The following is a 23545-nucleotide window of genomic DNA, read 5'->3' as shown; positions in this document are numbered from 1 at the left end:
AGGACTATTGCACATACCATATCCTTCAGAATCAGGTTAATGTAAAAACACTGCAGAATAACACCTTCCCCCCAACATAAAAAATAAATAGATAATTAGGCTTTTAATACTGTAGAGTCCTGTTACTGTGCCTATAAAGAATACAAGCAATTAAGAAAAGTGTAATCCAGCAAAATTAGTGATTATATTTAAATAAACATCTGAAAGGCACAAGCTGCTGACAGTATCCATGTGTATGGTCCTGCTACAGTCAAGTCCTTCTGTCACAGAAAATAATGGGGGTGAACTTCCCATTCTTCCTTCCCTGGAAACTTCATAGTTATATTCCTTCCAGGCAAATTTGCTTCCTCTGGGTCAAATGACACTTTTAATTTTTGGACAACCTGATAGATATGTGCAGGACTCCGACAATCAAAGGGATTGTGCCCTAATCCTGTTCAGGCTCCCAGCAATCCAAGAGCACTGGGGGCTGCTGAAAATGTCACCTACACCAGGAAACACTGACTGTCCACCTGGAAATGTCCCCTTGCTCAGAAGCCTCACACCATGACAGGCACAGGGCAAAAGGGAGACACAGAGAAATATCCCTTGCTGATAATTCTCTCATTCCCTTCTCCTGATTCTGCCTCCTTGCCCTGAGGACTATTCCTACATTTACACGTTATACATAATGCCTGCATTACACATTAATCCCTGCAGCTTCACTATCACTTCTCCAGTTCCAACTCTTCTCCCCCCATCAGTGTAGATGCTCAGTTAAATAAATATTCTTATCTATTGTGACATTTTTTGGCTAAAGAAAGTGTTGTGAGGATAACTTCAGGTGCAGTGCAGCTACATAAATCAGCTTGACAGTGTTATCACCAGCATTTAACAACATCAATGTAACATAACATTAACAAAACGTGCAATACAATGCAAGGTACATCCCATCAAATGCAAAGAGAGGAATTTGCTGTGATCCTGTCTAAAACACCAGTGTTCACTTCTGCATTGCCCTCTATCCACGAGGCACTGGCAGCCCTCCAGACAGACCCACTCCACCACCCTTGCACACAGAGCCTGCCAAAAGGAAAAGCAGAACAAAAACCTCCAACTGCACACCCAAAGAGGGAAAGAAAGAGCAGCTGCTCCTACAAGAGAAGAGTAAATGGAGGAAATACTGATGGCACAGCAAAAATAAACTACAGCTGGGCAGTAGCTGGAAAAATGGGGCAAGGAAATGACTTATCAAGATGCTAAAGAGAGCCTTTAAAATGGCATCTTTAAAGCTTTCCTCCATGGGTGGAGAATTCTGGCTGCCAGAAAAGTCATTCACCTCTGGGTAGGAGCTGGGACACATTCCCAGGTGCCAAAGTGTAGGCATAGCCTGTGTAGGCATCATATCAGAGCTCTGAGAGTCAGGGGTGGTGGCTTTGTCCACTTTTATCTTGCTGAGTTGATATTCAAGCTACAGACCCATTTCCTGGTTAAAGAACATCCTGAGGCTGAGACTCCTTTGGACTCCAGATAGGCACAGCTGCCAGAGCCTTTTACTTCAAACCTGTCAGGGAGAAGGGGAGACAGGGTTACTTGGACACCCACAATCAAATATTGCAATAGAGCAAAGGCAGCTATGGGCATCTCTGGTTCTCTTTGAATTCTCTTGGAATAAAGCCTGATTTATCTCAGGCAAGGCACCAGAGGAGGATGATGTTTTGTGCCTTGAAGGGAACACCACGGAGATTGTATTTTCTTAATGGTATCTCATGCCCAGAATACAAAATCCAGCACTTGTAGTACCCCTGCATCTTGTTTAGTGGTCACTTAATGTGAAACACATCCTTAGAGCAGAGACTGAAACTCAGGTTTGCCTTTCTCAGGGATGCTGTGCCATCAAGATGGGCACCACCACCTTGTACCTCCACATCCTCCTATCCAGCTCAAAGGTTCCAGCAGAAGCTGTGAAGGAAATGCATCTCTAATTCCTCCCTTCCTCAGAACTCAACAGGCACTGTGGTTAAGGGTTGTTGGGGGAAACAAGAAGCAAACCCCAGTTTCCACACCATAGGTGTCCCTACATAAGAGGTAAGGGACTCCTTCAGCAACTCTGCTTTCCAACAAAGTGCTATAAAGCTCTATGGATAGGCCAAGCAAACTGGAATGGTGTCTGGAAAAGCCAAGGGACAAATCCCCACCAGTGTAGTGACACCTGAGCTTAGATATCAAGGTGGTTGCCCTCCCCTTCAGGAGGGGCAGTTTGAGGCAAGCAGTGAGGCAGAGGTCCAAGAATGGGAAGAAGCTCACTGAAAATGAAAGCATCAGTGGATGTTTGTACTGCAGAGAGGGGATAAAAGAGTGGGAAGGACTGCAGTTTTCAACTTGAGGTGCCCACGTGTTCCCCACATCTCACATTAAATGCCTTTGTCAGATCAAGCCTTCAGGGCTTGGGGATGAAGTGAATATAGTCACACATCACCAGTAATGTCACAGACTTAGAAGTATTTAAATTTTCCATTTTTTAAGGTAATTTCAGGCTTGTGAACTCTCCTTGCTTAAACCTATCAATGGTAATTCTGCCACCTCCTGGCAGCAGCTGCTCCAGGATGAGCTGCAGCAGCCTCTGAGGAGATGGGACAGCTGCCAGGGAGAGGAATAAAGTGCCCCACACCTGGCACTGCTGGCACAGAACACACAGTGGGCCCTGGCCACAGAGCAGCTCATGCAGCATAAATTCATATCTTCCTTTCCCTCCAGCAGCCTCTTTCTGAGGAACATTCTATAAAAATGAAAACATGTCTTAGGAGTCTCCCAAATCCCTTTGCTATTAACCTCAAACAGCTCACATGCAGCTTTTTATTGTTGCAAAATATATTCTGTGATGAGGAATTCGTGTTACTGCAATCCTCCCTTCCTCCCCCAATTCCCTTCTTCCCACTGCTTTTGTGTCTCTTGGTTTCACTTTCTCTGTCTGTTACCATCAGCCTGCCTCATGTTGCTTCTCAGCATTACAAACTCATCCCCTCACTTTCATCTGCCACAGTTTTAACAATGCCATGTGAAATCTTCAGTGCATTCCATACCCTCTCCATCCCTTCAACATAATAACAGAGATTTCCTACAAGTCACAAGATCTGTATTATTTTTCTTACTCCCCTATAATCAAATATCACCAGCAAAACCCCTCCACATCAACTTACAGTTCATTGTCTAATGCTTTTCCATTTACCCAGAAGAACTCTTCATTTCTTTTATGGAGTCCAATCCATGGGTCTTGCTTTGTTATCTTCATCATAAACCTCTGTAGGAATAAACCCACATGAGAAAAGAAGTTCTGTAAGTTCAGCAAAACAACAATCTAGCCTTTCCTGCTGAAGAAACAATATTAAAACCTAAATATAGAGAGACTGGTGACTGGGATAGGTTGACTGACCTAGAGAGAGGCTATTCTAAAATATCAAGGTCTGCTATCAAGGTCTGGAACAGATCCAGAATAATATATTCTCCTAGGCCTTTGTTCAGGGTGGAATCTTTCCTAATACTGTGGTACAATATAGAAAAAAAAATGCTCCAAGCTGCACTTCAGGTAACTATCTCCTAACTCCAAAGGTCACAATGAACATATTTACCAACTTGTGTGTCATTAACCTATCTCAATATGAGAAAATAATTGTTTAATTAAAGATAAATGAGATGCAACAGTGTTTACCCTGATAGATGCCCTCAATATGGCAATTTATAGCTGTGAGCAGCACCAAATTTAATTCACAGAAGTACTCAGAGGTTTTCTAAACCATCAACTTCTCAAACTGATGTTTCCTGTTTTCACGGAGAAGAGGCACAAAGTCTTCTGTGGGCTGTGACTCATTGTGGTCTTACATCAGCTTCCTAACTGTTCAGCTGAGGAGGATGGAGAAGCAGTTCCCTGGAAGAGAACTGGGAGGAAAACAGGATCCCCCTGTGGTTCCCTTACCAGCTCCTGGTGATTCTCGATGACCAGCAGGGAAGCGTTGTGGGAGGAGCACTGGCTCTGGCTGAAGTTCCAGGCAGCCTCACTCTCTGAGAGGAAGTAACACTTCCTCTGGAAGTACAGCCAGCCTGATGGACACAGCTCCAGGGGAGGACACACTGGAAACGCTTTGGCCAGAGAAGGCTTTACTGGGAAAAGACAAAAAACAATCTACCCTCTTCTTCCACTGGGAAAGGTTTTACTTTCTGACTGCATCATCTAAAATAATCCCAGTCTAGCCACAGCATTGTTACTTCTGCCCAGCTGAAAGAATAATAATTATTATTATATCTTTTGGATATTATTATTATTATTATCATTATAATTATCATTATTATCATTATTATATCTTCTGGATCCTGCACCCTTCTGCCTCCTGACATATCCTTAAAAGGATGGTCAGGGACACATTGGTAGAAATAGCTGAGAAGGTGATTATAAAGAAACACCCAAGGACTCTTCTACAGCTTAAAAATTCCAACAACTCCAGTTTTTGCATGTGTTGCTTCCTCACAGTTGAATTAATAATTTTGTTTATTATAGTGGCATTTTTGAAGGACTGCAGATTGGTAGGACAATCTTCCTGTTGTTGTTTTCTTGAACTTGGATTAAGAGCAAGAGTGATGTGACAAACTTGATACCAAAAGTAAACTAAGACTAAACTGAGCCCTCCCTAGCCCCACTGAAGCATGTGGAGCTGCTCCTGCACTGGCCCACAATTTCAAACAGAAATCACAGAATCACACAGGATCACAGAGTGGCTTGGGTTGAGAGTGACCTCAAAGATCATTTTGTTCCACCCCTGCCATGGGTAGGGACAGATTCTACCAGACCAGGTTGTTCCAAGCCACATCCAGCCGGGCCTTGGACACTTCAGGGATGGGGCAGCCACAGCTGCTCTGGGCAGCCTGTGCCAGGGCCTCAGCACCCTCCGAGTATGGAACCCCAAATCCTGGTAATTTCTATTGCTAATTAGATTTTCTTTTAAAATTCCTTACTTACCAAACTGGATACAGGAAATCAGAATGACAGCAGCAGTAAGGACTCCAGCAACAGCTCGCCACAGCCAGATGTTTGAGAACAGACCTGAAAAAATGAATGCAAGGAATTAAAAAGCAAAACAAATTACAAATAAAAAACAAAATAACAAATAAGAACCAGCTGACAGGGGAGTAGAGCCCAGGACACACAAAGCTGTTTAAAACAAAGGTAACTCTCTGTGGAGAGCAGGCTGGGAGCAGACATTTAGCTCATCTTCACAAGGCTTATCATCTAACAAGAACTCTGAGTTACTGCAAATTTTAGTTACATCATCCAGAACTTAAAGTGATCCAAAGAGAAAGAAACGAGCAAGGGGAAAATGACGGTGGGCGCTAAGTGCCTAAACACGGCACGGATAAGTTCCATGGATAAGAGGCTGGAGAGGAAATAAGAAAAGCTATCGGTTCTGGAGCCCAAAACTTTTCCTGAGAAATATCCTTATCCCACAGTCACAGCTGTTTAGTCTCCTTTTGCTCCTGTCCCCTCCAGGGCTGTGGAAGCACACAGACCCTGCCGCTGCCCTGTGTCCGGCTGTTCGGGCAGTGCCGGGCCGAGCTGTCCCCACAGGAGGGGCCCCTCAGGAGGGTCCCCTCTCCGGGCGGTCTCTCCACTGCCAGCCCGGCGCCTTTCCAACGGTGCGGCGGCTCCCGGGAGGCCTCCCCGGCTCCCCATGCTCCGGAGGGATGTCCCGGATCCCCCCCGCACCCCAGCGCGGCCCCTCGGTGTCCCCCGCCCGTCACCTTTGGTGCCGCGCCCCGCGGAGCCGCCGCGCTCGGCGCCGCTGCCCATGGGCGCGGGGCTGGCAGGGCCGGGGCCGCCCGGCCGGCGCTCGGGCCGTAGCGAGACCGGCCCCTGCTGCCCTCGGTGCCGCTGCTCCCCTCGGTGCCGCTTCTCTCCCTGCCCTGGCTGCCCTGGCTGCCGCTGCCCTCGCTGCCTCTGGCCCCGCTGCTGCTCCCCTCGCCGACACTGGCCCCGCTGCCGCTGCCCTCGCTGCCAGCCCCCAGGGGCATGGCCACGGAGCCCGGGCAGTCACTCCGCAACTCCGGAGAAATAGGAAATGGGGACGCTTTCAAGGAGAAGTCGGCTCCTACAAAATCTCATCGGGATCCTGTGACATCAGCAAATTCCAGGAACTAACACGAAGGGAGAAGGCTCTGTTTTGGTTTTGTCTGGTGGGTTTGGGGTTTTTTTTGGTTTTGCTTTTTTCGGGTGTTTTGGTTTTTTTAACGGTTTGGTGGTTTTTCCCCCCCCAATTTTATTTATTTCATGTGAAAAACGCCAATCACTTGTTTTTAAAATTTTAAAAGTTCGGTAGTAATAAAATGGTTATAAAAATAGGAATACATTTAGAGTAATAATAATTTGGACAATTTGAATTAGGACAATATGAGACAATAAAAACAAAGAGTTACGGACGTCATGGTACCTTTTTCTGGGCAGCATAAGCTCGAAGAGGGACCCACGTTAACAGAGGATTAAGCCTTAAAAGCAACACCCTGTTGCATATTCACATACCTCATACATGATGCATAAATTCCATTCAAACACAGGATGCATAAATTCCATTCAAACACAGGATTCTGTCTGGTCATTGTCAACTTCTTCCTTTGAATCCTAACAGCACCTTCGAGCCTTAGTGAGGCAGCAAGAAGTTAGTTTCTTCTGATAAGAGAGCAATAAATTCTTTTTCTCTGAAAGATTTAGGTGTCCTGTGGCTGCTATCTCAGTGCAAGTCCTTTGTTTTAAAAAGTATCCTACATAGCATAGTTTCTATTTTAACATGTTGTTATAACCTAAAACTATATTTAACACATCACTTAAGAGAATTCATACAGCATAACTTTCTAACACAACACATATAATATTCATTTTATATTTGTGAAAAGCCAATCATAAAATACACATTTTTCACTTTTCACATTTATTAATTTTCTTCTTTTGTATGGAGAAGGAGAGTAAAATCAAGTATTTAAACGTTGATTACTTAAACCTCTTTGGAAAACCTGGCCAGTGATTTGCTTTACCTAGAAGAACATAAAGCCTGATGATGCTGGGTTGCCCGTGGGGATGAAGGTGCAGTAGAAATTTCAGCATTGCTTGGAAGACAGGGCCACACCTATCATCCATTTCATCTGGTGGATTTGCACAATAACTGCTGTACTTACAACAGATCTGGGCTGTGCTGTGTGCTCAAACGGCCTGAGGAACACAGATCTCTCCAAGTCATCATGTGGGCTCTGTGTGAGGCTGGTGAGGAATTCAGCAGTGGTTTATCCAAAATAGGCATCCTTCTGTACCTGGGCAGGAAACTTCAAACAGAAAACCATGGGAACGGGGGGTTACACTTTAAGCTTTCACTGCAATCTCCAATTACTTTGATTGTCAAGGATTCTGAGCGGTGGTGAGTTGCTGAAAATCATCTCCAGGTGTTTATGTTTACAGCTTAGAAAGAACCATTTAAACTTTATACTTCCATAAGTATAATTTGAATTGCAGTTGATTTTAGCCTCTGCTTGCAGCAGGAATTCATTTAAGCACTGAACTGGGAGGGCTGGACTGGTCAAAGTTCCCAGGACAGCACTGGAAAAGAAAAGGAAAGATAAAAGGATGAAGAAGAATCCAAAAGATATGTGTGACAAGGCTTAAGGCATGGTGGCTTCAGGGAGGCTAGGGAACCAGGAGAGAGAAGAGGTGATGGGTCCAGAGAGCACAAGCTGGAAACTTTTCCAGAGGATTTGGAAGACATGAATCCAGAGGGGCAGAGGATGAGAGGGGGATGTGGAATTAGGACAGCAGGGAGTTCAGTATGTGCTTGATGTAGAGCATGTTTTACACACAAGGAGACAGTGGAGCATTGGTGTGTGTAGAGCTGGCATTCTAAGAACAGCTTATTCAGCATTTATTTGCTCTGAAGGAGTGGCTTGGGCTCCTGCCATTCAGTCCTGCCTGTCACTGAGGTCAAAAATAGCATTGTGGCTTTTAACCACAGAGCATTCAGAAGTGAGTGCTCACTTTGTGCTCACCCACGAGTACAGAAGGTAATTCTCACAGCTGCAGGAGATTCTCCAGGCTGGCAAGAAACCCTGAGAAATGCTGTCAACATAGCTGTGAATCATCTGACCTTCAAAACTACTGCTGTTAACCCCAGATGCTTGCAACTGAGACACTCACCTTCACCTTCACTTTCCCTGATCAGTTTGGCTAAGAAGCCTCCACACAATTCCTAAAATAAAAGTTGGTTAACAAGATAGGAATTTCTTGCAGGCTAAAGGCAGAAATACCCTCCAAAGTGAATCACTGGAAAGTTACTTTAAAATATTGCCATGATGTCGGGATAAAAATGCGAACATTCTAAGGAAAAAGCATAGCATTGTACAAGAGGGCTTTCGTGAGACTGACTTGAAAAGTCAGAGTTGGATCCTGCCTCCTGCCTGCTGCTACCCCAAATAATCCTTGATTACCTTTTGTCACTCACTGATCATAGAATCATGGAATGGTTTGGATTGGAATTGGAATAGACTTTATCTAATTCCAACCCCTCTGCCATGGGCAGGGACACCTTCCACTATCCCAGGTTGCTCAGAGTCCCATCCAGCCTGGCCTTGGACACTGCCAGGGCTGGGGCAGCCACAGCTGCTCTGGGCACCCTGTGCCAGGGCCTCAGCAACCCCCTGAGTATTTTTCCTAATATCTGCTTTAAATCTTTTCTATTTCAGTTAAAAACTGTTCACTCTTGTCCTGTCACTATCTGCCCATGTAAAAAGTCTCTCTCCCTCTTTTTTTACAAGCTCCCTTCAGGCACTGGAAGGCCACAATGAGGTCACCCCAAAGCCTTCTCTTCTCCAGGCTGCACAATCCCAATTCCCTCAGCCTTTCCTCCCAGCAGAGCTGCTCCATCCCTCTGATCCCCTTGGTGTCCCTGCTCTGGCCTGGCTCCAGCAGCTCCCTGTCCTTGCTGTGCTGGGCCCAGGGCTGGATGCAGCCCTGCAGGGGGACTCAGCAGAGAGGGGCAGAGGGGCAGAATCCCCCCTGCCCTGCTGCCCTGGGGCTCTGGGTGCAGCCCAGCACAGGGGGGCTCTGGGTTGAGGCAGGGCCAGCTCTCACCCACAGCAGCCCCAAGTCCTTCTGCCAGGGCTGCTCCCTCTGCTCATCCCCAGCCTGGATTGATCCCAGGGGCTGCCCAGACCCAGGTGCAGCACCAGCACTTGGTGCTGTTAAACCCCATTGAGATTCCCATGGGCCACTTCCCAAGAAAGAACAGAATTCCTTTATAGATAATTTGTGACCCACCACAGAGCGAACATCACACCGCACCTTGAAAAGTCATTCCCCATTTGAAGCCTTTGCAGCCACAAACCCAAAATGGTTCCAGAAAGTCCAGTGTGTGCTAAAAAGGAACCCAATCTGCCAGTGATTGCTGCAAGCTCTGTAACACTGTCAGTGCTATCTTTAGGGTGTTCTTTGTGTGCCCTAAACCCTGCTTGCTGCTCTGACACCAAGTCTGCATTGGCAGTGCATCCTCCCTGAACTGCCCATTTGGCAGTGAGAGCCATTTCTTGTGTTGGTACAGTTGTCATTTAGAACCAGATAAAATTGTTTGCATGTGCAATACTGCATGAACTTCTTTTGTTTACATAAAGTATCACTCGTCTCTGAGATGTCTGCTCGTGTCTGTCTCTGCTTAGTTACTTCTATGCAACAGCTTCTGGGCTTTTCAATGGTTTGGAGTGGATTCTTTTAAGAACCTTGCCTTCTTTCGCTGTTTTCTCCTACAATAAAATCAAAATCCCTTGGTTGTGATTTTTGCCAAGATACTCAGAGCATTTTTTCCACCAAGTGTATCCTAAACACCACAGCTGGCTTGAGACACAGTTGGGATACAGGTCCATAGAAGTAGGATGAGCTTTGAGGAGCAGCTCTTGGAGATGTCCCTGTCACAGGTTCTCCTTGATAAAGGTCACTAAAAGAGCCAGTCCTGGGTCCAGGATGTGCCCCTCTGGGGCTGTGCTGCCAGCCTGGCCTGTCCCAGGGAGTGTCACCCATTGCCCAGCTGCAGCAGGAATTGAACCAGCCTGGCATTCCCTGAGGCACTGAGCACGGAAGGAGCAAGAGGTCACACTGGAATTGCTTAGGGATTGCTTGGCCTTGGCATCAGGATTAGACCCTGACCACACCAGAGTGAGGAGGAAATGTTTCACCCTTCCCTTGCAGTAGGGATGCCAGAGGTAATCCAAGAATCACAAGCTGTAAAGTGGAAGTTTATTGTAAAACTTAGCTCACAAGATCAGCGAATTGTGAACAAGAACAACACACAGGCAGAGGAAACAAAGCACTTTCATTTAAACTTCTGCCCTTGGTAGGGATTTCTTTGCAAGCTGTAGTTGCTTCTGAGTCCTGAGACTTCCTGTGGCTTTCTGGATTTGATGGGGTTTGTGCAGTTCCACAGTGGCCCCAGGGTGGGTTGCCCTTCCCACCCCTCTGGTGCACAGCTGCTGCCTCTGCTGCCTGCTGAAGGCTCCAACTGAGGGCCAGTGGCTCCCAGGGAAGAGGCTTTTCCCTGGCCCTGCCTCCAGGAGAGCCCACTTGATCCAAGTGATCACAGCAGCTGGAATATGAAAATAGAAGGCAAAAATCTATAACACAACATAGAATGCTCTCCCACCCTCTCCAGGAAAATGAGTGCAAGCAAAGAGCCCTTCCAACTCAGCTTCCTTCTGGAATAGAAGTACAGATCCTGGGGTCTGACACTGGAATTGTTCTGCTACAGCTCCATGTTCTTACTCTGTTCTCTGGGAATGGAAAGTCAGGGAAAGAAGTGCAAATACATTTCCAAAGCATTTGATGCAAGACGTGAGTGAGGAGGATGGCTGGTGTGAGGGACATCACAATGTGCTTTTAATTTAGAAAGAGACAGTTTTACCTGTAGGATTCCATTTTCCCTTCCAATGGTCACAGCATACGGTATATAGATTTTTTTGACTGAACAATTTTTTTCCCACTGGTAAACCAGGCTATGAGTTTCACAGATTTCACAGGCAGCACAGAGCTTTCTCCACCCTGCAGCTAAAGGAGAGAGCCATGAAAGGCACCAATAAAGGAGGAATTATTCTGCCTAAAGGACACAGCAAGAAGAAATATTCTTGGAGTCACACAAGGCCCAGGGTCCCAGGAGTCACTGAAGAACAGCGGCAGAGTTTAGGTGATATTCCCTCTTTCATGATCACAGCTCTGTTTTCCTGGTGTCACCTGTTTCTGCTGTTGGCTTGAACATTTCTGAGCAGGAAAGCCTTCAGGCATCATTTCCACCTGTGACCCATCTCCAAGGAAAAGAGGCCAGAGCACTGTGCTGCCATTCCCTGTGGGTCACTCTCATGCTTCTGGCCAGCTCCTTCACAGATCACTCTGGGTTTCATTGTTCTGTTTTCTGTCCAGCTCAGCTTCTGTTGGGACTCTGTTCTCCAGGCCTTGCTGGGCTCTGCTGGTCTCCATCCTGTGCCCTTCCCCAGCAGATCCTAAATCTGACATTCCTTCCATTCCCCACACAGGACTGGGGCTGATTTTATGCCCAGAGCTGTGCTGCTGTAGCATCCTTTCCCTTGGGCTGATTCCCATTTCCCTCACATGCTCTGGGATCCTGTGTGCTCTTGGAACAGTCTGGGACAGGGGAAGGTTTATCCACACCCCCACCTGACTTTCTCATGTCCATCCTGGCTAGGAGTGGGGATGGCCTTCCCTGCAGGATCCCAGGCAGAAACCTGTGCTGCCCTTCCCTTGTGGCTGCAGGCAAGGCCAGGCTGTGGCCAGGTGGGGAAGGCTCTCCTTGTGCCCAGGCAGGGCTGGGAACACAGGGCTGGGGATGGATGGGACTTGCAGATGAGTCAGGATGTGTTTGGGATTCACCCCTGTGCCCAGGCTGGACTCCTCTCCCCTGGCAGTGCCTGCCTGGCAGTGCCACCTCTGGCATGAAACAGTGCCAGAGTGCTCCTGTGTGCCAGGGCCAGCTCTTCCAGAGGGGATCCATCCAGGCTCAGGCAGCAGCAGGGAAAGGCTGGGCTGAGCTGAGCCCCGAGGCTGGAGAGAGGCTGCAGGAGAGCCTGGGAGCAGAGACTGGGCAGCTCAAGGGAAATGGGACACATCCCATCCATGGTTCCTACAGGAAGCTGGGCAGAACAGATCAGCCTGCACATGATGGTTTTAGCTCTCCTACAGATGCCTGTTGGAAATTGTTGCAGGTTTTTCACACATATTTTGTGTTGCTCGGGTTCCACGACAAGGTGCAGTTTGTACTTCACCACGTCCAATCACAGTGCAGTGCAAGTCACGGTAAAGTTCTAATATACGGAACCTGAATAGGGAAAAAAAGTCAAATTTGGTTCCATTCCTGACATGCAGTGAAAGGCAGAGTGGCACCTGGCCTGGCTGCTAAGCTGTTTATTGCCACAGAGATCAGGAACTGCCTTGCTGGAATCCCCCTCCCATTCCTCACTTTTGTTCCCCACATCTCCACAAAAGTTTCTGGGCAATGCTTTCCCATCCAGAAACATTCCCCTGCTTTGGTCTCTTCCAGCCAATGGTGCTGACATCCCCCTCTCTCTCTTGTCCCTGCCTCCTGTTCCCTTCCTTTCCCCAGGGAACTGAATCCAGCCAGATCCTTCCTTCCCCACTAGAACTCCAGCTGTGTCCTCTCCTGCCATCCCTACAGGACAGCCCTGTGTTCCCTGGCCCTGCAAGGCTCCCTTTCCTTGGCCCAGGCTTGTGCTGAAGCCCCTGCATCTCCAGCAATCAGCTTCCCCCACAGCACAGTCCCTGATCTCCCTTGGGCTCTCTGCTCTTTGCTCTGCCTTTGGCATTCTCCTCCTCCCAGACACTGCATGGCAGGGACTTGCTGGAAGGAGCTCACATGGCTGGGTCATGTTCCACGTTGTTGATCCACTTCCACTTCTGCTCCTCTGGAGAGCGTGTGAGACCAAGGAAGTAGTATTTATATCTTGATTGTGAGAGCAAGTACCTCTGGAAAGGAAACCAACAATGGGAACACATGAAAATGACATTTTCTTGAGCATAGGCCCAGAAGGCTCAGGGCTAAACAGGCAGCACAGAGAGTGCAGTGGGCATCCAGCCACAGCACCTCTGCCCACAGCTCCAGAGGATGAATTTCTCCCTTTTGGAGACCCCTTATGAATATAACAGATTTAAGGATACACCTGTGGTGCCATTACAGGTGTAATTTGGTGCTTAACAGGTGTGACTTGATAGCTGGGGACACTTTTCCTTTTGGATGGAGGTGGCAAAGCCTTTTCAGGCTTTGTTCCAGCCATGGCTCTCCCAAAGAAGTGTCTGCTCAAGCTCCATGGCGTGTGTTCTAAATCCCTGGAAAAGCCCAGCCAGCTGGGCAGGGACTTTGCTCCTTGCCATGGGACCAGGCCTGGGCACAGGAGCTTCCAGGGACAGGACTGCAAGGCCCAGGAGGCCTCTCCCTGTGCAGGCCTTTGCTGCCACTGCCAGGCCTGGGCTGTGCATGGCTGGCAGCAGGTCCCAGAGCCCAAGGCCATGGGACAGGAGCTGGCACAAGTGTCACTGCTGAGCCCTTGGCCAGGCAGCTCCAGCCCCCCAAGCAGCTGCCCCAGGAGTTGGATCTCACCAGCTCTTCCCTGCTGTCAATGACCACCAGGTCTGAGCCCATGGCAGTGCATTCTGCACGGGAGGCATTCCAGTCCATTGCTTCCCTCTCTGGAAAAAAGAAGTAGCATTTTCTGCCATGTTTCTTCCATGCTATGGGGCAGCCTGCAGAAAGGAAGAAGAGGTGTGTAAAATCCATGTTGACACTGACCAAAGGATACCACAACAATGGAGAGGACAGAGAGGCCTTTCCAGCCCTCAGAAATGCCTGTGTGCTCCTGCTGAGAATTGTCAGCAGTGCACCAGGGATCCCCCAGAGCCTCTGGGGCTGATCGCAGCCCAGAATCAGCAGGCAGGAGCCAGACAGGGAGCAGCAGCACAGCAAACATGATCCAGCCTTGCCCAGCTTTGCTCCGGGCATACAGAGAAATGCTCAGGGCACAAAGCAGCTCCCACATCCCCACAGTCTGGTCTGCCTGATGCAGAATTGGGCAGCACAGGTGCCACTGGCAGCACCAATATTTGTGTGCATTGCCAGGCAGGGCAGCAGGAGGAGCAGGGAGGGGCAGCTGGAAAGGGGATGGGATTCAGGGAGACAGGGCCTGCAGGAGACACTTTGGTTGGGGATCCAGCAGCTCCTGAAGGGCAGCCTGGAATTGCACTGAGGTCACAGGCTGGCAGTCGAGGGGCCTTGGGAAAGCAGCACAGGCACATTGTCCATCCTGCTCCCTGCGGGGCTGTGGACCTGAGGGATTGTTCCTCCTGTGCCTTCCCTGCCTCCCACTGCTCTGCTCTGGCAGCACAGGGGCATCAGCTCTTCCCTGGGGAACAGGAATGCAGAGCTGAGCCTGCACTGCTTCCAAATGAGCTGCAAATGCAAACCCTCCATGGGCTCCAGAGCTCATCCTGGGAGTGTCCCAGGGGGAGGTTTGTACTCCTGACATGGCAGAGGGGTTGTTTGTGTTCCTTCTGAACAAAATCCTGACAGAGTTCCTTTTCTGTCCCCCTTAACCATCAACCCAACAGACTTCAGGCGACTCCCTTTGGAAAGACAGAGGATTGCCTACCTGGTCTCCTTTCAGGGATGTGGGACAATGTTGTTGTGTCCTCTTGAGTGGTGGAGGACAATGTTGTTAAGCCCTTTTGGCTGCCTGCAGTTGGACCATCTGGAAATAAGAACACAGTTTCTGCTTGCAAGGAATGACCACTGTGCCAGGCACTGTCAGAGCTCTGCTGGACCTCTCTGACCCCCCATCACCCAACACAGAATGCAAACTCTGCCTCTTTGCTCATGGGTCTACAACACAACTCATAAAATAGCCATGTTGAGTAAAAGGCAACACTTGAGTTCATTTACACAAGTTGTATCTGAATTATGATTTTGTTCCTTGAGTTCCATCTAGATGTCAAGTTTCTTAGTGTATACAAATTTCAGATCACCAAGTCATTACTGAACCCACAAAAGAACTATAACTAAAGCCAGACCTGGATCCAAGTCTAATGACTCCTCTTTCAATGCTAAAGCTGCAGTAAGTGATAATTACACTTTGTTACTTTGTGCTGCTTTGAATTTCTTTAATTTTTCCCATTCTTGGTTGTTAGACATTTTATAAATGTCATACCACTCTCAGATACCAATCTCTTTGCTTTAAAAAAGAAGAATGACTTGCCTCCCCCAGCCCTATTTTTTAAGTTCCATGGATCAAAAGCTTTGCCATGTCTTCCCCATGTGCATCTCTGAGCAGGTGGCAAACTGTGGGACTTGAGAATGATTGGTTGTAGCAGCTTCTCAAGCTTTCTCAGCTACCAAAGGAGGGAAAGAAAAAATGACATCTGAAATTTAAAAATGATTCCTTGAAAACTTTCAGAGGAAGTATCTAATGGATCTGGGTTTTTTTCCTGGTGTTGATAAGAATACATCTTCCACCAGATATCATTCATCAGTTTATGTTAGTTATAAATTTTTATGAACTCAGTGAAGAGACTGAGCACAAGGTTTTAATTGAAATAAGCTGCAAATAAATTCTTTTCATTTCCAATTTTGATGCCTTTATGAAATGAGTTTTAATTCAAAATATTGTCAAATTTTTGGTGTCACATACCTATGTCATAAGACAACATCATCACCTTGAAATATTCTCAAGGACTGCAATCATAAGACCAGTAGGCATTATTTGAGATTTACTGGTTTCTTCAAAACATTTGTATCATAAATTCCTCAGTGTCTGAACATTGTTGTTTTCTCTTTTGTTGCTGATTTTTTTCTTTTGGAATTTTGAACCTTCAAACATCTTTGCTTTTTGCAGATGTCCTCCTACAGCCATGGGAAGCTAAAAACTGTCATCCTTGGCCTTCACACCAGACTTCCATTCCTCCTGGCTTTGGATGTCATGGCCTGGACATCAGGCAGTGGCAGAGACACACAAATTAATTGCCAGTGTTACATTTCTAGCAGGACTTACATGGGAGTGTCCAAGACAGGGTGAGGGCCACTACAATGGGAACCAGGACAACAACCAGGACAGACACTTGTGTTCTGGAACAATGGCTTTGACCTAGAGAGGGATGGAAACATAAAGATCAGGGAAAGAGCTGGACAGAAGCCCCTTTGCCCTCCATTCCAAGGTGCCTTTTCAGGCTCCCACTGGGACTCTGGAGCCTTCCAGATCAGCAGGCTGCAGCCAGGCTCAGTGTTCTGGTGCTTCCCCACTGCCTCTGGAGCCCTGTGCTCAGGGAACTGAACAGATCCCAACCTGCCATGGCTTTGAGGAGAGGGGAAAAGCTGGAGGGCCATCATTCAGGAAAGGGAGATGGATCCAGCCTGTTTCAAGAAGTGCAGAAGGTGCTTAATATGCCAAATTGTAGCTGGTTTTATAGAAGAAGAGCAACCCTGCATGTGTGCACAGCAAAGCAGGGAATTCATTTCCCACTTGCCATGGGCAGGCAGGGTTTCCGCCAGGCCCAGGAGAGCAGCTTCCATCCCAAGGAACAGTGGCTTGGGAAGAGGGAATTTCCTGGAGAACTGCCAAACTGGGTTAGTGAGGGGGCTCTGGCAGTCAGAATTTTGTCTGGATGTGAGTCAGAGGCACCATCCATCAGAGCTGGATGGCATTTAAAGAGCACTGCCCTGTGACCTAGAAGGGATCTGGGATCCCTGATGCCAACCCTTTGCATTTTCATCCTATCTGATGAAATTAAATGGCATTAATTAAACTGAGCTTTCCAGCACTGAAACAATTTAGACTTATAAAAATTAATTCAATAACAAATATCCTTATTCATGCTCCAAACCTGTCTCCCAGATCCAAGGGAACTGGCTGCCATTCTCTCCCAAAGAAGCTGCACTGGGAACATTTCCTTGGTCTCCCAAGATTCTTTGTGTAATTTGCTATCAGAGTTGCTTCATGCGGAGGTTTTTGTGTGAGGCCCTTGGTGTCATTGAGTTTCTAAACTTAATTTGCATGATTTAGTCAGAATCTGTGACTGATTGTGGGAGTGTCTCCAGTTTGCTCAACTATCAAAGGGTGGAAAGTAATGAGGAAAACCATCTCAAATTTAAACATGATTCCTTGAAAACTTTCAAAGGAAGTTCCACATGGATCTGATTTTTTTTTTCTGGATGGAAAATACGATGTTTTCTTTCTCTAAAATATAATGTGTTGTTATAAATTGGGTATGCATGTAGAAATTGAGCAGAAGGCTTTTATTTGAATAAGGAGAAAACAACTGCCTTTAAGATGTAACTTTGAACTTTGCTGTCTTTTTCAAATGAAATTTTATTCTAAATTTTTTAAAGATTTTTGGCGTCACATCTTAATGCCACAATAAATTATCATCGCCTTGATATAGTCTCACCTATGCTCATTAACATGCCAACAGGCATTATCTTATTTTGTTTCCTGAAAGCATTTGCATAATAAATTCCTCAGTGTTTCAACATTGTCAGTTTTCCCTTCTTTTTTTTTTTCTTTACTTTTGCTTTGCAATTTGAAACTGTCAAAACACTCTATTCTCTTGCACAATTCCTCCTACAGCCATGCTTGGCAAAAACCTGCTGTCTTTTGCCTCCAAAGCAGACTTCTGTTCCTGCTGGCCTTGGATGTCATGGCCTGCACCTCAGTCAGTGGCAGACAGACACAAATTAATTGCTGTTATTCCATTTATAGCACTTACATGGGAGTACCTGACACACAACAAGGAGCAGGAGCACGATTATCTCAGTGACCAGGACAGCAACTCGTGTTGTGGAACAACAACTTCTTCCTAGAGAGTGACAGAAACAAGTAAAAATTATGGCAACACTTGGAATAATCCACCTTTCTCCTGCTTTCCAAGGTGGCTTTTCAGGCTCCCACTGGGACTCTGGAGCATTCCAGGTTGGCAGGCTGGAGCCAGGCTCAATGTCCTGGTGCTTCCCCACAGGCTCTGGAGCCCTGTGCCCAGGGAAATTAACAGATCCCAACCTGCCATGGCTTTGAGGAGAGGGGAAAAGCAGGAGAGTCCTCCAAGCCCTGGATTGCAGAAGGACACACAGAGGGTGGGTGGGTGACAGAGGTAGGAGCTGCCTGGAGGAGAGGAGGCTCAGTAAAGAGGAGCTAAAAAGGGCTGCTCAGAGGGAATGTGATCCAGGCAGGATGGTTGGCTCTGCAGGAAACATTCAGCAGAGAAGGTCATGGCAGAGAAGATGAATCAATCCCTTGTGACAGGATTGACTGAGTCAGAACTGGGCAGATCTTTCAGTTCAAGGCAGTTCCTTGTGAGGAGCCACAAGGACTGTAAAAGGTATGGCCTAAATACAACAGGGATGTACTAACACATCCCAAGGGATACTGCTGGCAGCTAATGCTACTGCTGGTTTTTAACCCCACTCTTAGAACTCTCTTTCCACTTGGGCACTGGGAGGTAACACATCTGATGTGAATTCACAATAAGAAAATAAAGAAGAAAGTTCTAGAGGATCTCTGGGAACATCAGCTCTGCTGTCCTGAGCACACACCAGCAGAGTGGTTTAGGACAGAATTGACCTTTTCACATCCCTGAGCCCAGTTCCCCTTCTCAGGGGTTGGCCAGAGCAGGATGTCCGGGACCAAGCACAGGCAGGTTGGAATATCTCTGGGATAGTAACTCTACAGCTCCTGGCATTAGGAATTCCCTGAGGGAAGGCCCAGGAAGTCCCTGAGGGAAATGTGAGAGTATTGCTTGTGAAACTATGACAGCAAAGTGTCTCCAATGCCCTTTGTCTTCTTCTTCATCTCCTGTTGTTCACTTTTCCCTGCTGGTCTCTGAGTGTCCCATTCAGTTCACATCCATACACAAATGGGGAGAATGATTAAAATGTGAAAACCTGAAAACTGCAGATCATGCTAAATGTGGAGGTGTGACAGAGTTATGGGATAAATGCAAGACAGCAGGGAAGAATGCACATGGAGAAGTGTAAAGTTTAATGATGTGGGCACAAAATAAGACATAGAATATTCCATATTTCTGAAACACTCAAACCCATCCTGCTGTCCAGCACTGAGCTCCCTTGGTTCTACCTCCACACAGAGAGATAAGATTTTCTATCAGTTTAAGTGCATTCTGCTGCCTTGTGGAATTAATGCCAGTACTTTGTTGTACTTTGTTGTATTCTTTCTGAACAAAATGATGACAGAGGTCCTCTCTCTCCCCCTTAACCATCAATCCAACAGGGACTACTGGACACTCCCTTTGGAATGACAGAGGGTTGCCTACCTGGTGCCTCCTCATGGCTGGGGGGTAACTCTGTTGATTCCTCTTGGCTGCTGGGGGACAATGGTGCTGAGACATTTTGGCTGCTGGAGGTCAATGCTGTTGAGTCCTGTTGGCTGCCTGCAGTTGGACCATGCAGAAATGAGAATACAATTGTAATTGCAATGAAGGACCACTGTGCCAGGCACTGTCAGAGCCCTGCTGGGCCTCTTTGGCTGCCCCATCACACAACACAAAATGCCAGCTCTGCCGCTTTGCTCACTCCTGGCAAACAACCCTCAAAGCTGCAGCACACACCAAGGTGTTCCCTTCCCAAGGGCCAAAGCCCAGAACTGACCCAGAACTGCTCCAGCCCTTCCCAGAGCAGAGGTGGATGTGAGGCACAGCACACAGGGAGCCACAGCAATGAGAGAAAAACCACAGCAGGTCCAGATTTTGTGCTCCATTAAATGCAGCCAATTTCACCTCCTTCTGTTGTCTTGGTTTATTATTTCTTTTTAATTTGTCCTTGCTCTGATATTGAACATTTTATACATATCAAAGCACTTTTACATAGGTGCCCTGAACTCTTTGCATTGGAAACCAAAAAGCAATCACCCCACCCAAGCCTATGCTTTACACCAAATACACTAAAGGCTTTGCAATTTTTTCACCATGGGTAGCTCTGAGTCGTTGGGAGACTCTGAGACTTGAGTGTGATTGGCTGTGGAAACCCTTCAGACTTATGTAATTATCAAAAGATGGAAAGAGACAATGAGAAATATCTGACAGTTAAATCCTTGAAAACTTGCAAAGTACCATATGACCCTAATTATTATTAATTTTTCCCTGGATATGATAGTATTTTCTTTCTATGGAATTAATGTGTCTTTCTCAGTAGCTCAGACATTGGTATAAGCTTGGTGATATCTCTGCAGACCCTGAGCACAAGGCTTTTATTTCAGTGAGGCGACAAAAATTCCTTGAAGGTGTAACTTTGCTGTCTCTCTCAAAGGAGCATTTATTCCTCATTATATTAAGAGTTTTGGTGTCACACCTGGGTGCCATGATGCAATATCGTCATCTCAAAATATTCTCAAGGATTGCAATCTGATCAAGGTCATGCACTATCTGATCTTTACTTGTTTCTTCAAAAGCTTTTCTATCATGAATTGTGAAGTGTTTGCACCTTGTCACTTCTCAATTGGTTCTGGCATTTTATCTCCTGGATTTTAAAACTTTCAAAGCACCTGGCATTTCTTTTACAGATTTCCTCTCACAGCCATGAGTGGCTGAAAACTGCTGTCCTTTGCCTTCACAGCAGACTTCCATTCCTCCTGGCTTTGGATGCCATGGCCTGGACACCAGTCAGTAGCAGACAGACACCATTTACGTGCCAGTGTTCCATTTCCAGCAGGACTTACCCGTGGTGAGTGTCAGATACAGGGCTATGGCCAGCAGGAGGATGATCACAAGCAGGACAGCGAGCAGAGCAGCAGCTCGTGTTCTGGGACAATGGCTCTGACCTACAGAGGGGCAGAAACATCCAGGTGTGGGGAGCAGCTGCACAGAGCCCCTTTGCCCTGCATTCCAAGGTGCCTTTTCAGGCTCCCACTGGGACTCTGGAGCATTCCAGGTTGGCAGGCTGGAGCCAGGCTCAATGTCCTGGTGCTTCCCCACTGGCTCTGGAGCCCTGTGCTCAGGGAACTGAACAGATCCCAACCTGCCATGGCTTTGAGGAGAGGGGAAAAGCAGGAGAGTCCTCCAAGCCCTGGATTGCAGAAGGACACAGAGAGGGTGGGTGGGTGACAGAGGGAGCTGCCTGAAGGAGAGGGGCTCAGTAAAGAGGAGCTTAAAAGGGCTGCTCTGAGAGAATGGGATCCAGGCACAAAGCAGCTCTCTGCTGAAAGCCAGAGATCAGTACCTGGAATCACTTGTGGACAAAATAAGAAAAGAGTTGGAAGGCGTTTGCCAGAAACAGAGAAGAAGAGAAACAATAAAATATTATTGAAAATGTGTAAAAACTTGAAATTTTGATGAAAATGAACCTTTTAATCTGGTAACATCAATTGTGGTTCCCTGTTAAGTTAGCTGAGAATGCATTGGTCAAAAGCGGTGGTAACACCCAATTTCCTGGGGCATTAATAACTCCACGCATCTGAAAAGACATGCAGAGGGTTAACACTGTGCAAAAGAAAATGTATTGGATGGCAAGAAATAATTTCTGCAAGAGTGAAAGCAGGGTTAGAAAAAAAGGGGAAGAAAAATTAAGATTAAATACAGAGACACACTGTATGAAGTCTGTTAATTTTTAGGATGTACTTCTATGGCAGACATTGCAAAACCAATGCAAACATTTATGCAACCATTTAAAACTCATTAAAGAAAGATAAATCCTTGGTTAGAATTTTGCAAAGTGTTTGATCCCAAATCAGACTAAAGCTGTCCATGAAACATTTTTTCACACTGGTGCATTCAACAAGCAGTTGATACAGCCAGAGCAGGAGGAGGAGCCGCCAGGCAGTGCCTGCTGTGCTCAGGGAGCAGGAGCAGCTGTGCAGGAGACTGCTGTGAGCACCAGCAACAGCAGCCACTCCATCCTGAGCAGTTTGCTGCAGCAATCTCAGTCTGCTGGGGGACAACAGGCCAGGGCCAGCAGCAATGGATGTTCAGCTCTGGAATGCTCTCCAAAATGGATAAAAAGGACTCTCAATCTCACCCCAGAGACACTGCCTGACACCTGCACCTTAGCAAGAGAAAAGTAGATCTCCCAACAACCTGCCTTTGTAAATATCAACAACCCTCTCTGGACACTCAACCTGCAGTTTTCCAGCCCTGGCCCTCATGTTTCCCTTGGGCTCTTTGGGGCTTTGGTGCTGCAAGGAACTCTCTCAAAAGATGTGGGAGAGAGAGTGGAGAATGCAAAGAAAGCTCAGTGCCCAGCACTGGACCTACCTTGGCCATCAGGGATGGTGTGTAGCCTCGCTCTGGGTTGTTCAGGCAAGTTCAGGTCAGAGTCAATGACATTTTCTGCCATTCTGGTTCCACTCTGCTCTCTCCTGCCTCGGCTGCTGTGACAGTGACACTCTGGGCTGGGCATGACTCAGAGCTCCCTCCCCTCTCCAACCTTCAGCAGGAAGTTCTTGACCCTTCCGGTCATTTAGAAACTTCTAATGAAAAGAGAAGTCTATTTCTACTTCATTTTTGAAGGCTCATGGTTTTATGTCAGCAACATGAGGAAATACAAGTTCATTGTCTCCATGATGTTTTCTGAAAAATCCCTTCCCCAGGATTTCTTCTTCTGGGAATCTGAGAAGCCTCAGAAAAGAATGAAAACAAGAATTATCTGATTGTCTGGAAATGTGGTCTGAAGGTCATCTTCCAACAGGTACATCATTGATTGGTTCTATATGAATTGTTCTCAAAAAATAACCAATCCCCATCAGCTGAGTCAGACTCTGAGGAGTCAGTCATGAGCTTTCATTATCATACTTGTGAAGCCTTCTGAAGTCTCCCTTCTCTTTCTTTAGTAAAGTTTTAGTATATAATTTCTTTTAAAATAATATATTAAAATATCATAAAATACTAAATCAGTCTTGTGAGAACATGGAGTCAAATTGTCATCCCTCACCTCATCCTGGGAACCTCACAACACCACAATTCATGGTTTCCCTGAGGTCTCCTGTGTTGGGAAGTGGTTCTGGATTGGAAGTGTCTGGAGTTCCCAAAGCTTCACCCACACACACACAAGCACTGCTTTGTGTTTTGAAAAGAAAAGTTTTATTCCATGCAATGGAGGGGAGAGGAACTGTACAGGGGCCCAGCAGTCAGCCCAGGCACCTGAGGGGAGCTCTCTAGGGGGACCCAGAGCACATCCAAGAGCTGCCCTGTCCTGTGACCAATCTCCAAGGAAAAGAGGGCAGACCACTGTGTTGCCATTCCCTGAGGGTCACTCTCATGCTTCTTACCAGCTCCTTCACAGGTCACTCTGGGTTTCATTGTTCTCTGTCCAGCTCAGCTTCTGTTGGGACTCTGTTCTTCAGGCCTTGCTGCTCTCTGCTTGTCTCCCTCCTGTGCCCTTCCCCAGCAGATCTGAGATCTGACATTCCTTCCATTCCCCACACAGGACTGGGGCTGATTTTATGCCCAGAGCTGTGCTGCTGTAGGGTCCTTTCCCTTGGGCTGATT

At 47.0% G+C, this 23545-nt stretch overlaps 2 protein-coding genes across 2 annotated transcripts; both read right to left on the bottom strand.

Annotated features, from left to right (window-relative positions):
* Positions 1-5836, bottom strand: LOC128940561 (C-type lectin domain family 2 member L-like). Its single transcript, XM_054282044.1, has 5 exons — positions 5770-5836; positions 4991-5074; positions 3953-4137; positions 3180-3280; positions 1-1543 (listed from the first exon to the last, which is right to left on the bottom strand). Exons 1-5 carry the CDS (start codon positions 5816-5818, stop codon positions 1426-1428), a joined length of 537 nt encoding a protein of 178 aa, XP_054138019.1. The 5' UTR covers positions 5819-5836; the 3' UTR covers positions 1-1425.
* A 6273-nt stretch (positions 5837-12109) lies between these two features.
* On the bottom strand, positions 12110-22394 carry LOC128940420 (C-type lectin domain family 4 member A-like). The gene is made up of 9 exons (XM_054281804.1): positions 22313-22394; positions 20782-20883; positions 19382-19498; positions 17822-17911; positions 16111-16203; positions 14716-14799; positions 13671-13813; positions 12930-13039; positions 12110-12374 (listed from the first exon to the last, which is right to left on the bottom strand). The coding sequence occupies exons 1-9, from the start codon at positions 22392-22394 to the stop codon at positions 12233-12235; spliced, it is 963 nt and encodes a 320-aa protein (XP_054137779.1). The 3' UTR covers positions 12110-12232.
* Between the last annotated feature and the right edge of the window lie 1151 nt (positions 22395-23545).

The sequence above is a fragment of the Melozone crissalis genome, unplaced genomic scaffold, assembly GCF_028551555.1.
Source record: "Melozone crissalis strain CALT ecotype California unplaced genomic scaffold, PUWL_Pcris_2 ptg000033l_1, whole genome shotgun sequence".
Lineage (NCBI taxonomy): Eukaryota > Metazoa > Chordata > Aves > Passeriformes > Passerellidae > Melozone > Melozone crissalis.
Note: the sequence above shows the minus strand (reverse complement) of the source record. Positions and strands in the feature narration are given on the sequence as shown.